Here is a 14007-nt window from a genome sequence, read left to right on the forward strand (position 1 = left end):
ATCTGGAATACTGTGTGCAGTTCTGGTCTCCCATGTTTTAAGAAGGATGAATTCAAACTGGAACAGGTTCAGAGACGGGCTACTAGGATGATCCGAGGAATGGAAAACCTGTCTTATGAAAGGAAACTCAAAGAGCTTGGCTTGTTTAGCCTAACCAAAAGAAGGTTGAGGGGGGATATGCTTGTTATTTATAAATATATCGGAGGGAGAGGAGTTATTTAAGCTTAGTACCAATGTGGACACAAGAACAAATGGGTATAAACTGGACAGTAGGAAGTTTAGACTTAAAATTAGACGAAGGTTTCTAACCATTAGTGGAGTGAAGTTCTGGAACAGCCTTCCAAGGGGAGTAGTGGGGGCAAAAGACATATCTGGCTTTAAGACTAAGCTTGATAAGTTTATGGAAGGGATGGTATGATGGGATAGCTTAATTTTGGCAATTGATCTTTGTTTATCAGCAGGTAAGTATGCCCAGTGTTCTGTGATGGGATGTTAGATGGGATGGGATCTGAGTTACTGCAGAGAATTCTTTCCTGGGTGCTGGCGGGTGAGTCTTGCCCACATGCTCAGGGTTTAACTGATTGCCATATTTGGGGTCGGGAAGGAATTTTCCTCCAGGGAAGATTGACAGAGGCCCTGGAGGTTTTTCGCCTTCCTCTGCAGTATGGGGCATGGGTCACTTGCTGGAGGATTCTCTGCAGCTTGAGGTCTTCAAACCACAATTTGAAGACTTCAGTAACTCAGACATAGGTTAGGGGTTTGTTATAGAAGTGGATGGGTAAGATTCTGTGGCCTGCTTTGTGCAGGAGGTCAGACTAGATGATCATAATGGTCCCTTCTGACCTTAAAGTCTGAGTCTATATGGTAATCTCCTTTTTCCTTTAATCTTTCACTTGCAATCTTAGAAGCTACTTTTGAAATACTAAAATAAAAATTTTCAGATAGAAGTGATTTTTTTTTTAAAGCTCTGTCCACTTTAACTGTCTTAAGTGCCAGCAAGTTAAAGAAGTATGGGCTGGATGAATGGACGGTAAGGTGGATAGAAAACTGGCTAGATGGTCGGGCTCAACGGGTAGTGATCAATGGTTCCATGTCTAGTTGGCAGCCGGTATCAAGTGGAGTGCCCCAAGGGTCGGTGCTGGGGCCGGTTTTATTCAATATCTTCATTAACGATCTGGAGGATGGTGTGGACTGCACCCTTAGCAAGTTTGCAGATGACACTAAACTGGGAGGAGTGGTTGATACGCTGGAGGGTAGGGATAGGATACAGAGGGACCTAGACAAATTAGAGGAATGGGGCCAAAAGAAATATGATGAGGTTCAACAAGGACAAGTGCAGAGTCCTGCACTTAGGACGGAAGAATCCCATGCACTGTTACAGACTAGGGACCGAATGGCTGGGCAGCAGTTCTGCAGAAAAGGACCTAGGGGTTACGGTGGACGAAAAGCTGAATATGAGTCAACAGTGTGCCCTTGTTGCCAAGAAGGCTAATGGCATTTTGGGTTGTATAAGTAGGGGCATTTCCAGCAGATCGAGGGATGTGATCATTCCCCTCTACTCAGCACTGGTGAGGCCTCATTTGGAGTACTGTGTCCAGTTTTGGGCCCCACACTACGAGAAGGTTGTGGATAAATTGGAGAGTCCAGCGGAGGACAACAAAAATGATTAGGGGGCTGGAGCACATGACTTATGAGGAGAGGCTGAGGGAACTGGGATTGTTTAGTCTGCAGAAGAGAAGAATGAGGGGGGATTTGATAGCTGCTTTCAACTACCTGAAAGGGGGTTCCAAAGATGATGGATCTAGACTGTTCTCAGTGGTAGAAGATGAGATGACAGAACAAGGAGTAATGGTCTCAAGTTGCAGAGGGGGAGGTTTAGGTTGGACATTAGGAAAAACTTTTTCACTAGTAGGGTGGTGAAGAACTGGAATGGGTTACCTAGGGAGGTAGTGGAATCTCCTTCCTTAGAGGTTTTTAAGGTCAGGCTTGACAAAGCCCTGGCTGGGATGATTTAGTTGGGTTTGGTCCTGCTTTGAGCAGGGGGTTGGACTAGATGACCTCCTGAGGTCCCTTCAAACCCTGAGATTCTATGATTCTAAGTGAACCCAGAGTAGCAAATTCCACAGGAAACATCTTACAATTCCCATTAATGTGCGGTGTTTTAAAAATGCTTTTTGTAATATCTTTCTATTGCAGAAAACATGCAAAGCAGGGTTGTGTTTGTATTGACTAACACTTGAATAGACCAGTGGTAAAAACAGAACATTGCATTCAAAGGAGTGAAGAGAACATGTATGAAACAAATGGATGTGATTAGGGGATTTAACCTCCAGTTCTTAAAATGTAGTGCACAAAAGTTTTTAATCCTCACTTACATGGTCAGAATAACAATGGAAATGTTTCTAAGACCGAAATTAGCAATGTACAGAATAATAATTCTTCTACCACCTTTCTTTAGTGCATGCAGGATATGGGAAATACGAAGGCAAGGATACTCTATGAAGCTAATCTACCAGAGAACTTCCGAAGACCACAAACAGATCAGTATCCTTTTTCTGTCTTACTGTTTTCAAATTCAAGGAGCCTTAGTACAACCCAAGTGTTACATAACTAGATGAAGAATTTGATAGGTGTCAACTTACCATACCAGCCTTAATTAAAGTTGATATTTTTTACATTTATTATTTTGCGGTGCCTAACTAGAGGCATTGAAAAATGGGAAGTGGTTCAGCAAACCTCCCTTACGGTAAGAAACTTAACAAACTAAATACATTTATTGAAGAGAGAGGTTAAGAACTGATGTGTTCATAGTTAATAAGTGCATACACAGGGAGAAGATTTCTGATTGAAGACTCATAGATGTTATGCCTTTGTCTTGAAGGTGTACTGCTGAGATGTAGATCATTTGGTGCGGCTGGGAGCTGAACTGAATATGCGGTGAGCGATGCGGGACAGAAAGGAAGATGAGAATTGATAAATAGAAAACAGATTGAATTAGGTCTAGAAGCAAAATGGGAAGTGGTGAATTTGATAATGAAAGGGCGAATTGATTTGGAGTGAATTAAGTGCTGAGTGAGTCAGGTGAATGAATGGTGACTAAGTAGGAAAATAAGTACGAGTTGTGTGGGGCTGAATAGTGAGGTGAATTGGTATGGTGGTTTGATATGCATGGAAAAATATTTGTGAAATGTTGGTGTGGCAAGGAGTGTTGGAGTGCATAACCAAGCCAATGATGATTTTAATGGTGTCCTGGTTATTTTTTTGATAATTTTGGAAAGCTAACTTCATTACTAGTATTAATTTAGGTTGCTTTCAGTCGGTTTTGCTGCCTTATCTTCGGTTCCAAACCATCATGGGGCTAGTTCAAGCTGTGTGTGGGGGCTTCCAGCCTTTATAAGCTCCCTCAGTTGGTTGAACCCTGGCTGATCCACAAGAATAGGTCTGTACTGATATCTCATTTATCATATCTTACCCTGAAACAGAGTTTAAAAAGTGTGTGTTATGGAACAATAAAATGTTGTTCTGAGTAGTCTTGTGTATGGAGCGTGAAATGGTTAGGCTGTCTGAAAGCTTTCTGATTGCAAAAGCATTAAATCATAAGGCTTTATTATCTTTCAGTCTAAGCACATTGTAGGGAATATGTCTGAGTGTAGTTTGAGCCTGCATAACTTTTGTTTGGTCAAATGCTAAATGAAGTTTATTATTAATAAGGAATGCTAAAGCAACTTTGATTTTTAGGTGAAAGGGCACTGGAGTTGGCCATGCGCTCACTGTGAGCTTGGCCTCCCTCCAAGTCTCTTTTCCCTTGTCATGCTTATTGTCACAAGAAATGAGTGGAAATGTGTTAGAGGATATTGATAATGGACCTTTATATTTAGCAAAGTGAGAATGGGCTTTATTCCATTAGATGGAAGTCTGTTGCCAATTCCTTTTCACATGTTCTGAAGAGGACATCTGTTTGTAGTCAACGGATTTTGCAAGAAAACATCTACCTCGGTCTGGAGTCTTTTACTATAACTTCATATTGAGATACAAATTTATTGGTCCATAATGAATTATAGCCAGCATGCTGGAATCTGTAACTGGACAAAAGTGATTCCTGAGGCAGGGCAAGTGGACCCTGAACCCTGCAAAAGACTCCATGCGGAAGCAGAAGGGGATCTCTCACACCAAAAATGACACGTGAAGTTGTATCCTGCTCTGTTCACTGTATTGGCCATCTCGAGAAGGAGAAGAGAGAGTCTGTAACCATCAGCTAAGCCATGCCTGAAGTCTATATACAGCTAAGAGAAAAAAGAGTCTAATCACCTCCCTGCATGCAAAGTGAGTTCAAGTTATTTGCACCATTAGAACTACAGTAGATCTCAACTGAGATCTATCACATGAGTTGAAGAAGAAGATGACTACTGACTTTTACAAGGTTCCACTCCCAGGTCAGTTATCTAATTAATAAGAAGCAGCAAAGAATCCTGTGGCACCTTATAGACTAACAGACGTTTTGCAGCATGAGCTTTCGTGGGTGAATACCCACTTCTTCGGATGCAAGTAGTGGAAATTTCCAGGGGCAGGTATATATATGCAAGCAAGAAGCAAGCTAGAGATAACGAGGTTAGTTCAATCAGGGAGGATGAGGCCCTGTTCTAGCAGTAGAAGTGTGAAAACCAAGGGAGGAGAAACTGGCAAGCCATTCACAGTCTTTGTTTAATCCTGAGCTCATGGTGTCAAATTTGCAGATGAACTGAAGCTCAGCAGTTTCTCTTTGAAGTCTGGCCCTGAAGTTTTTTTGCTGCAGGATGGCCACCTTAAGATCTGCTATTGTGTGGCCAGGGAGGTTGAAGTGTTCTCCTACAGGTTTTTGTATATTGCCATTCCTAATGTCTGATTTGTGTCCATTTATCCTTTTCCTTAGAGACTGTCCAGTTTGGCCGATGTACATAGCAGAGGGGCATTGCTGGCATATGATGGCATATATTACATTGGTGGACGTGCAGGAGAATGAACCGGTGATGGTGTGGCTGATCTGGTTAGGTCCTGTGATGGTGTCGCTGGTGTAGATATGTGGGCAGAGTTGGCATCGAGGTTTGTTGCATGGATTGGTTCCTGAGCTAGAGTTACTATGGTGTGGTGTGCAGTTACTGGTGAGATTATGCTTCAGGTTGGCAGGTTGTCTGTGGGCAAGGACTGGCCTGCCACCCAAGGCCTGTGAAAGTGTGGGATCATTGTCCAGGATGGGTTGTAGATCCCTGATGATGCGTTGGAGGGGTTTTAGCTGGGGACTGTATGTGATGGCCAGTGGAGTCCTGTTGGTTTCTTTCTTGGGTTTGTCTTGCAGTAGGAGGCTTCTGGGTACGTGTCTGGCTCTGCTGATCTGTTTCCTTATTTCCTCGTGCGGGTATTGTAGTTTTGAGAATGCTTGATGGAGATTTTGTAGGTGTTGGTCTCTGTCTGAGGGGTTAGAGCAGATGCGGTTGTACCTCAGTGCTTGGCTGTAGACAATGGATCTTGTGGTGTGCCTGGGATGGAAGCTGGAGGCATGAAGGTAGGCATAGCAGTCGGTAGGTTTTCGGTATAGGGTGGTGTTAATGTGACCATCACTTATTTGCACCGTGGTGTCTAGAAAGTGGACCTCCCGTGTAGATTGGTCCAGGCTGAGGTTGATGGTGGGGTGGAAGCTGTTGAAATCGTGGTGGAATTTTTCCAGAGTCTCCTTCCTATGGGTCCAGATGATGAAGATGTCATCAATGTAGTGTAGGTAGAGAAGGGGCGTGAGTGGATGGGAGCTGAGGAAGCGTTGTTCCAGGTGGGCCATAAAAATATTGGCATATTGTGGGGCCAAGCGGGTGCCCACAGCGGTGCCACTGATCTGGAGATATATATTGTCATCAAATTTGAAGTAGTTGTGTGTGAGGATAAAGGCACAGAGCTCAGCAACCAGTTGTGCTGTGGCATCATCAGGGATACTGTTCCTGACAGCTTATATTCCATCAGTGTGTGGGATGTTTGTGTAGAGAGCCTCTACATCCATGGTGGCTAGGATGGTGTTTTCTGGAAGGTCACCAATGCATTGTAGTTTCCTCAGGAAATCAGTGGTGTCACGGAGATAGCTGGGAGTGCTGGTGGCATAGGGTCTGAGTAGAGAGTCCACATATCCAGACAGTCCTTCAGTGAGAGTGCCAATGCCCGAGATGATGGGGCGTCCAGGATTTCCGGGTTTGTGGATCTTGGGTAGTAGATAGAATAACCCTGGTCTGGGCTCTAAGGGTATGTTGATTTGTTCCGGTGTTAGTGTAGGGAGTGTCCTGAGTAGATGATGCAGTTTCTTAGTGTATTCCTCAGTGGGATCTGAGGGAAGTGGCCTGTAGAATTTGGTATTGGAGAGTTGTCTGGCGGCCTCCTTTTGGTAGTCAGACCTGTTCATGATGACAACAGCACCTCCTTTATCAGCCTCTTTGATTATAATGTCAGGATGGTTTCTGAGGCTGTGGATGGCATTGCGTTCTGCACGACTTAGGTTATGAGGCAAGCAATGTTGTTTTTCCACAATTTCTGCCTGTGCACGTCGGCGGAAGCATTCAATGTATAGGTCCAGACTGTCATTTCGACCCTCAGGAGGAGTCCATGTGGAGTTCTTCTTGTGCTGTTGGTGGGAGGGTAACTGTGTATCAGTGCGCTGTTCAGTGTTGTCCTGAAAGTATTCTTTGAGTCGGAGACGGCGAAAGTAGGCTTCCAGATTGCCGCAGAACTGTATCATGTTGCTGGGGGTGGCAGGGCAGAAAGAGTCCCCGAGATAGGACAGACTTTTCTTTTGGGCTGAGTGTGTGGTTGGATAGATTGACGATATTGCTGGGTGGGTTAGGGGTACCACGGTTGTGGCCCCACGTAGCAGGTAGGAGTTTAGACAGCTTACAGTCCTTTTTCCTTTGTAGAGAAAAAGTGACTCACTTCACCTCTCCAAGTTATTTTGGGTTAAAAGCATACTATTCCAAAGCTGCCAAGTGCTTGATTTTAGGTTACTTTCTCACAGATGCAGAAATGATCAGAAAGATGCAGACACTGCATTATTGTGGTAGGGGGATAAGCTAAATAAATAGGGTCTATCATAGGTTGTATGTTCAGACAAACTTAAGATGGAAAATCAAAATGGGAAGCTATAAAGAAATCATTCTCAGAGTTATATGTCTTTAAAGCAAAGGCAAGAGTTTCAGCTGCTGCTTTTAGTAGACTAGACTCTTAGCTCAGTTGATTAGATTAAAAAAGAAGCTTTCTTCCTTAACTTTCCTGTGAAGTATTGAAATAATTCTTGTTTTAACCTTATAAATTGATGTAATTGCTCACTGTAGTAACTGATGAGCCAGAGAAATTAACCATTGATCGAATTCCAGTTGCAACTTTAATTTGATCATTGTATTGTTATATTTTATTAGTTTAGGGAAATTCCAGCCTTACATATGTATGATTCTTGTTGCAGGATTGGATGTTGTACGTTTTTGTGGTTGCTCACAACCTATTGCATAATATAAATACAGAGTGAAAATGTTTTGATGGCAGGACACTGACTCATATCTATTTTGCATATCAACTTTTCATGTTGTGATTGTGAAGTATGACTTCGAAGAAAGAAAATGAAGCTGTTAAGAGAAGTACATATGAAATCTAAGCATTAAGTAGCTGTGACTGAATTTTTACTATTGATAAGTTCATTGAAAGTGATTGAGCATGTGCATTAGTAACCAAAGCAGTTCAGGTTTGGTTTTTGTTTTCTCGCCTAGAAATAAAATTGCAAAAATGTTGGAGAATTAGAACCGAATGTCATTCTTTTAGTTTGAATATTCTTAATTAACCAGTTTTTAGATTGATTTTCTTCCTCTCACTGTGTGTTTTACTTAACTGCCTGTTTTCAGAGCTGTAGAATTTTTCATCAGGGATAAATATGAAAAGAAGAAGTACTATGACAAAAATGCAATCAGTGTCACCAGTGTAAGTATGCAATTCTTCCAATAATTCAGATAGTATTCTTTGTATTTTTCTTGAAGCTTTAAATTACCCTTGGAGAAATTTAAAATTGTCTATGTAAGTACTTATCAGAAGAGGTACTGGTATGTAGGAATACTAAATAGATGATAAAGACATGGACATATAATAGTGAACGTTCCTTTGGTCTGGAGCCATACAATGCTGACGTTCATTATCTGTGTTTAAAAAAAAAAAAAAACCAAAAAAACCAAACAACCTAACAGACAGAACTTCCCTACCCCCCACAAAAACCTAGATATGAACAACTTTGTGTGTGAGATTATTATGTAGTTACAGTTATGTTTCAGAGTTTAGTTTTAACAGGAACTTTAAAGCTTTATTTTGTAAAAATTTTATTGAAGTGGCAAAAACCAAAACACAGAGTATGAACTTGGAGCAGTATTGATTTTTTTTTCTTGGTAGTTTGATGGAAAATGAATTGACATTGAGAGAATAATAATTTAAAAATCACTACCTTTGGAGACACCTCCCTTCATGCCTCCACTCCCCCCCGCCCCCCAGTAGTCTCTCTTTTCTTTGTAGGCTAAAAAACATGAGGAGAAATAGATCTTGCCAAATAACCCTGTAGTCTTAAGTTCCCTGAGTTGGGAAAGAGGAGACCAAGAGTTCAAATCTTACCTCCTAAGTGCAGTTTAAATTCTAGTGCTATTCTCCCCTTGTTATTGACTACAGTCATGAACCTCAACCTAAAAGACAGTTAGGGGAGAGCTGCTGAAGACTGAGTTTTTTAAATAAATTAGCAGAAAAATTATTCAAGATCACTGCAGGCATAGAACCCAAGTCTCTAACATGATAATCCCCTGTCTCATCCATTGCACCACACTGCCTTCCAGAGTGACTAAACCACTCTTTTATCTTGTTTCTAACTACTATAAACTAAACTCCCCTTCCAGAGCCCAGGATAAAATCCAGCAATGCTGGTCTCCAAAGGGACTAACAATTATTTTGGTAGCTCATATAGTGTAGACCTAGGCTAGGGATATGAAGGCCAAAGGGAAGGATGTGATTGACACAGTTAAAAGACCATTTTAAAACAAAATTTGTACTTAACATTCCTGAAGTAGATGGTAAAGTAGTTTCTCAAATGCATGGAATGTGAGATAGTCAGATGAGCTGCTCTTTTGAATTGGATATAAAAGCGTATGAAATCGCTGGTAGGTTTTTTTGTTTGTTTTTTTTTGCGCGTGAGAGTGCAAGTTGGACCATCTATTGGAGATGGAAGTGAAAGCCTTATGAAGCGTTGGTGTGTAATCAACAGTGCTATAGGCGATATGAAGGGGCAAAACACATCCATTTCTTTCTCTCATAACTTATTTCCAAATTCTTAAGGTTTTAGGTAGATGGGGTTTGTCCTGCTGTAACCTTAAGGGTACTGTTGAGATAGAACAGGGATTGGCAATCTTTGGCACGAGGCTCACTAGGGTAAGCACCCTGGCGGATTGGGCCGGTTTGTTTACCTTCCGCGTCCACAGGTTCAGCTGATAGCATCTCCCACTGGCCGTGGTTTGCCACTCCAGGCCAATGGGGGCTGCAGAAAGCGGCACGGGTCAAGGGATAGAAGTTGGGGAAAAAGTTACCACATTCCAGGACACTGGGAAGTCCTTCCACCTTCCATGATAGTTGTCTTTTTCTCTGATCGCTTGATCTGGCCTTTCAGTCCCATCTGTCAATTTCTGGCTAGTGTTCCTCCAGGTTGAGCCCATTTTAGGTCTTCTCTGCATTTCCCCCTAACAGATTACTTAATTGTTATCCAATTGGCTTTTAATACATTAACTCTTTGGGTTTTAGGTGACCTGTATGTTGCATGTGCAAGCTTGAGTTACCCAATTTATGTACTTTTCTTGCTGGGTGTGCAGTTCCTGGTTCATATCATTTTATGTCATCCTCGCCCTGGGTCTTCCCAGAAAAAGTATTTTTTCTTGTTACAGGTTTGTGTGTGTGTTTTACTTCATAACTTCCAGCACAATGTTACTTTTATTCCATCAGAAATCTTATTTTAAGCTGATCAGCAATTCTGTGTAAAAGAAGAATTGGCAAAACCACACTTATGCCAACAAGACCTTGGCCTAAAGTGTTAGCTCCTCTATATTCATTCACTGTGTATAACTAAGTCATTAAAATATAACTAACAAATTTTTTATTTTATCATTTAGCAGTCCTTAATTTTTATATTTCAGTGTTAAGTCAGTATACGTTATCCTCTTCATCTGTTTGGAGAGCACGCTATGATTCTTTAATGTCAGTATTTCTTATCTTTAAAAATAGGCTTTCATTCAAAGTTCAGTTTTGCTTATAAATCATTACAAAGAAATTTCACTATAAGTTTTTGAATGCATTTTGTGTCAATTTTAGAGCCTTGACATTTAGTTGCTTTTAATAGTAACCCCTACAGTACTAAATAGTTTATTTGTTAAGTTTCAAATCATAGGATAAATTGAATAACTGCTTTTAGGCATGGCTGTAATGGATTTCTACAATGATCTATATTATGGAGAGATCCTAGTATTTTCTGTAGTTAAGGTTAAAAGCAATCCTTCCACTATCAGCACAATTTTCGCCCACCTCCATTCTCTTTCGAAATAAAAAGCAATTAGATAATAAGATCTTTGTGACAAGGAGTGTGTCTCATTTGTTGTGAGGTACCTAGCATGCTTTTTTGGTACTGTAAAATAAATAACAATCAGCCTGAAATGTGATCTTACATAAAGGTAGAGATTTTCTGAAAAAATGAAGCAAACTGGGCAGGGTATTTTAGAGGTGGATGCCTGTAATTTGCAATCCTTGTTTCTTTGATTACTATTTTTTTTGGGCGGTAGGTGGGAGGTTAGGGGAAGCACTCTCAAAAAATTTGTGTTAACTACGTCCAATCTGGTTTGAATAATTTTTCAGTTACATGGAATAATACCTTTCAGTATACTTGTGGGGAATTGGTAATGCTTAGTAGAGCAGTTTTTATATACAGTAGAAATACCATGACTCTTAAAACACTATATGTGGGGTTTGTGTGCAGTTTAAGAAAACTGTATCAACCTACTGCATATTTACAAATAATTCACTGTTTCTGTGAGCCTGAGCTGTGAGACGTAGGGCTTGCAAGCTTTGCAGAATTCGCACAGGGCTGAGTTAAGGTTGTTGGGTTATTTTAAATGTCTCTGTGAAAAGCGTAGGAGTTTTAAGTACTAGATTAACTTGGAAATACCTGCCTTTCTAATGTTCAGAGTTTCAAAATATTTAATTTCTTCCAAATGTATTAATACTTTCTCAACAGCAGGGCCAGCTTATTTGTGCAGGTTTTTTAGGTCACTGAATGAGATCAAATTAGCGCATGTTACAGATTCCCGGGCCAAAAGAGACCATTGTGATCATCCTAGTCTGACCTCCTGTATAACACATGCCATGAAACTTCCCTGAAACAATTTATAGAACATATTTTTTTAGAAAAACATCCCATCTTGATTTTAAAATCCCCAGTGATGGGGTATCCACCTTGACTTGTATTAAATTGTTCCAATGATTAATTACTCTCACTATTAAAAATGTACACCTTATTTCCAGTCTGACTTTGTGTAGATTCAACTTCAAGCCATTGGATGGTGAAACCTTTCTTTGCTAGGTTGAAGAGCCCATTATCAAGTATTTGTTTTCTGAGTTAGTAATTCTAGACTTTGATCAAGTCACCCCTGCACCTTTTCTGTGTTGATCCAGAGACTCAAGGAGCTCAGTCTGTCACTATAAGGCATGTTTTAATCATTCTTGTGGCTCTTCTCTGACCTCTCTCCAATTAATCAACATCCTTTGAATTGTGGACATCAGAACTGGACACAGTATTCCAGCAGCGACTGCAGTGCTAAATACCAAGGTAAAACACTCTTGCTACTCCTACTGAAGATTCCCATATTTATACATCAAGGATTTGCAGTAGCCCTTTTGGCCACAGGATTGTACTTGGCACTCGTGCAAATGATTGTCCACCATGACCATCAAGTCTTTTAAGTGTCACTGCTTCCTAGGATAGAGTCCCTCATCCTGCATATATGACCTACATTCTTTGTTCCTAGATGTATACATTTACATTATCCTTATTAAAATACATATTGTTTGCTTGCCACTGGTTTACCAAGTGATACAGATGGCTCTGTATAAGTGACCTGTCCTCTTTATTATTTATCCCTCCCTCAGTTTTTGTGTCCTTTGCAAATTTAATCAATGATTTTGTTTTCTTTTATCAGGTCACTGATTAAAAAAAAATGTTAAATGGCATAGGGCCAAGAACAGATCCCTGTGGGACCCCACTAGAAACATATCCACTCAGTGATTCCCCTTTAAAACTACATTTTGAAACATCAGCTTTTAATCCATTTAATGTGTGCCGTTTTATTAATACTGTTAGTTTTTTTAATCAAAGTACTGCGTTTTCTTTTAAAGAACACAAATGCCTAATGATAATAAAACTTACCAGTCCAGCAAGGGTTTTGGGGAGACAAGTTCTGTTTCCATAACTTATTGCATAAACAGAGTAATAAGCAAAAATTTTTAAAGGGGTGGCTTAAAGGTTACTTAATGCTAAAATTTGTTATTCAAAGTAATTGTACAATTGTGTCCAGTTTTTTTTCCCCCTTAATGTATTTGTCAGCCATCTTGATTTCATTTAGAATGTCTTTATTTCATTAGGGTTTGCATTTAAATTACAACTTCAGACTTGTTTCTTAAAAAGATGACATAACCATAATAAGCCTGAGGTAAGATTTACAACCATAAACAAATTCATGTGCAATTGTGACTAAAAACTTGAACTTCTTAATTAGCATGTAAATTGGATTTTCTTATGGTGTATAACAAAAGCATACTTTTTCATATAGAGATTATACAAGTTTAGTTGTTGCTACAATAGTGCTTTTTTAAATTGTTCAGCCCTAAGAATATTAGTTTATTAAGAGACCTATTGCTACAAGTACTGTATGTCAGTCAAGTGTCACCTGTCCTAGTACACCGCTTTCCTAGGTTTCCTTTTGGTATGTGCTCTATTCCTTGGACTTTTAAATACAATCTAGATATGACAGATGTGTTTGGAATGAGGTAATGAAAAGACTGATGCGAGCCCCAATTAAACAGTAAGTTATTATTGAACAAGTGTTACTGTCACATTCTGGACTGCATTCCAGGCCAGTTGTGTGCCTCACAATGCTGTGCTGTTTTAGCTTCCAAGCAGGGCTGCTCCTAACAGCACACAGGCCACTCCCTGAGTGTCTGTGTATAGCTGCAGTCCTGGTCCAGCAACTCTGACCCCAGCATCCTATCAGCAACTCTTCAGTCACATCGTGGCTTCCACCAGCCGTGTTACTACTTTCAGGGTGACCCCAACACACTTCCAGTCCTGAATTTTCCTCAAAAATGTGTGTTCTGCACTGTCCAGCTCTTTCCTGGACAATTCAGATAGTAAAATTCTAGATAAAGGGTCAATATTCAGCAGTTTGCTACTGTAAATGGCATTGACAGACAGTTGAGTTTAAACAAAACACTGATTCGCTGCTACAAATTAGTGTTAGGAGAGTTTAAAACATTTTTGAAATCCCAATGTTTGAATAATATCTCTATAATCACATGAAATTGTGACAAAAACTTAATTTCACTTTTACATTTTTATATATATATGACTGGAAACTTTTCATGCTTACAAACATTTAGTAATACATTTATAGCCCATTGTGTAGAATCTTTTCATAAATATCTTATTGGTAGAGACCAAGATGCTTCCTGTAAATATCTGCAAAGCTACCTCATTATCTACCTTCAAAATTCTCCTTTGCCTGTGATGCCAACAATAATCTTGTAGGGGTTGTCTCATTGATTTATTGTACTCCCCATTTGTCTGTATCCTAACTATTTGTTGCATCTTGTCTGATACTTAGTTTGTAAAACTGTTTTGGAGCAGGGGCTATCTTTTTGTTCAGTGCTTAGCATAATGGAATCTTA

The 14007-nt window shown here is 40.1% G+C and overlaps 1 protein-coding gene across 2 annotated transcripts in view; it reads left to right on the forward strand.

Annotated features, from left to right (window-relative positions):
* Positions 1-14007, forward strand: part of SMAP1 (small ArfGAP 1) — a 231098-nt gene that overhangs the window by 37680 nt on the left and 179411 nt on the right. For both annotated transcript variants that reach the window (XM_045011790.1, XM_045011791.1), the window contains exons 3-4: positions 2459-2544; positions 7902-7977. In XM_045011790.1, the coding sequence (XP_044867725.1) occupies positions 2459-2544; positions 7902-7977 (162 nt within the window). The remainder of the gene's footprint in view (positions 1-2458; positions 2545-7901; positions 7978-14007) is intronic.

This window comes from Mauremys mutica, chromosome 3 (assembly GCF_020497125.1).
Source record: "Mauremys mutica isolate MM-2020 ecotype Southern chromosome 3, ASM2049712v1, whole genome shotgun sequence".
NCBI lineage: Eukaryota > Metazoa > Chordata > Testudines > Geoemydidae > Mauremys > Mauremys mutica.